General features: G+C 36.3%; 1 protein-coding gene across 1 annotated transcript in view; it reads right to left on the reverse strand.

Annotated features, from left to right (window-relative positions):
• Positions 1-290: 290 nt before the first annotated feature.
• The window catches only part of tmprss2 (transmembrane serine protease 2), a 46,190-nt gene continuing 44,190 nt past the window's right edge, over positions 291-2,290 (reverse strand). Inside the window, exons 11-12 of the mRNA XM_014021129.1 lie at positions 2,118-2,270; positions 291-1,567 (exon numbers count right to left, since the gene is read on the reverse strand). Of these exons, the coding sequence (XP_013876583.1) occupies positions 1,559-1,567; positions 2,118-2,270 (162 nt within the window). The 3' untranslated portion in view covers positions 291-1,558. The remainder of the gene's footprint in view (positions 1,568-2,117; positions 2,271-2,290) is intronic.

Genomic DNA, 2,290 nt, shown 5'->3' on the forward strand with positions numbered 1-2,290 from the left:
TACATTTATCCATTTTAAATACACTAACCTCAATCCTTTTGTAACAACTAAGCCAAAAATGTAATTAATTCTGAAAATCTTTTCAGGACCCCACCTTGATGTTTCGGGACCCCACTTTGGCTCCCGACCCCATTTTTGGGAACCACTGCTCTAATCCCATATTTATTCAGTTTTCCAAGGAGAATACTGTGGTCAATCGTGTCGAATGCTTTCTTTAAATCTACACAAATACTAGCGCAATATTGTTTTTTTGTCAATAGCATTTGTTATATGTTCTTTTACGTCAGACGTAGAACATAACCAGCTTTTATTTACACAGACAGAAAGAACACATGATAACACACGCCAACTCTTTGTCTGTTTTAACCTTTATGGCTGCAATGATCAGAAAGTGTAAAAATGCAAAACTGGATCCAAAATTCAGTTAGTCATTTACAAAATTTCCTTCAACACTAAATACACTAAACATTTAAAAATACTAAAAACTAATAAAACTCTAATCATTGCACACAAAATTTTTAAAAATAAAACAATAAATATATGGTATGCATAAAAATAGAGTCTCTCAGGGTCCACAAGTCTTCTGATGGAGGGGCTGTCAGTAGAGCAGGTCAGGGACAGCAGCCATCCACTGAGTCCACACTGCAGAAGGTCAGCAGAGTCGGAGGGACTGGAGTCCATCACAGACTGTGGTCTGGATCCCATTGTCCTCTGCTCTAGAATCTGCTGCATACCTCTGAACCCCCTCCCAGATTAATTTCCAGCAYTCCAGTAATACAGATCAATGCTAKATACACACTAATTTGCCCAAAACATATCATCACCAGGTACTACACAGTCTGCCTGCCATAAAAATACAAAATTTTAAGTTTAGCATCCTTTAAAAAACAAGTGATATGTAGTTTAGCTGTTTCATACATATAAAAAGTAAAATCACAGAAAGTGATCATTATAAAATGGTCTCTTAATATTTTCCGGAGCTGTTTATTCCAGACATATGGAGCATAATCAGAACAATACAATAATATTTGGCCTAAATCTTGTTTTTAGGTTTTTCTAATGAGGATATTTTACATCACTGTAAAGAAGGAACATCAAATAATATTTGGATATTGAGATATTTTCAGCTGGAAAGAAAAAAAASCTTTGCTAACTCACAGGGAAAATATCAAATATTCAAGGCTTTSTAGCTCAAAATCTTGTTTTGTTTTTGTTGCTCAAAAGAGTGCTTCAAAAACTTGAAGTTTATATTTCCTGCAGATAACGTATTTATTCTTTACATTTTTGACAAAATGCAGTTATTGCAAATATTTAAACCAATGACAGCTGCCTGTTTCTCCACACACAGTTAGACTTCGTGACTTCATCCTTGGATGTGACGGCTCACACACGGCAGTGCTTCTTGACTAAATAACTAGATTGTGTCAAAATGTAAACATTCAGTATTGAGGGAACAACATTCATTTCTTTCAGTGTTGTTAAAAAAAACCCATGAAATACATTCATGTGGAGTTCCATCAAAGTTTTGGTTTAAAGTGCCTTCATAGGACCTGCAGTGTCATTCATTCTGTGAAGATAAAAAAAACATTAGTTCATATTAAACTGACTCAAGCTGAGAAACATTTGCAGAGCTGCAGTTCAATTAAAGAAAAGTCAAATGGCAAGGTCCTGATGGTATCTCTTCTAAACCCCTCTGCTGCAGAGCTAACCCCGGCATGCTGCCCTGTTTCACAGCTCTGGYGATTCTCATTTTGCTCCTGTCATCTGGAAAATATCTACCATTCAAAGAAACACTGTCTTCAGAAAACAAGGATTATAGAGTGGCTTTAACTTCTGTTGTAATGAGATGCTCTGATAAATACAGTACATGCTGTCACATGTATTTCATTTTTAAATAAAGACCCAACATTTATTGAAGGTTTGCATGTTGTCCATCTTTTATGACAGGGTTCGAGCTTTTCTCAAAACTTTGCCTCCCTCACCAGATCCTTTTATCATTGTTTTTTACAATGGCTTCAATACCCCATCAAAGAAATTCACTTTCATGTCTAACAATATAGAATAATTATATTTAAAGGTGAAACAGAAAAGCTCTTCTAATATTCGTCATACTGTACCTGTAACTGTTCTGATATCCACTCAGTAAAATAGGTTATGTTGCCATAAACTCCTGGCAGGTTCTTTTGAGCACATCCATATCCCCAGCTAGTGTCCCCTGCCAGCCACCATACATTTTGTGTCTTAACCACCAGAGGGCCTCCACTGTCCCCCTGATCAGACAGGACAAGAA

Source organism: Austrofundulus limnaeus, unplaced genomic scaffold (assembly GCF_001266775.1).
Source record: "Austrofundulus limnaeus strain Quisiro unplaced genomic scaffold, Austrofundulus_limnaeus-1.0 Scaffold279, whole genome shotgun sequence".
Lineage (NCBI taxonomy): Eukaryota > Metazoa > Chordata > Actinopteri > Cyprinodontiformes > Rivulidae > Austrofundulus > Austrofundulus limnaeus.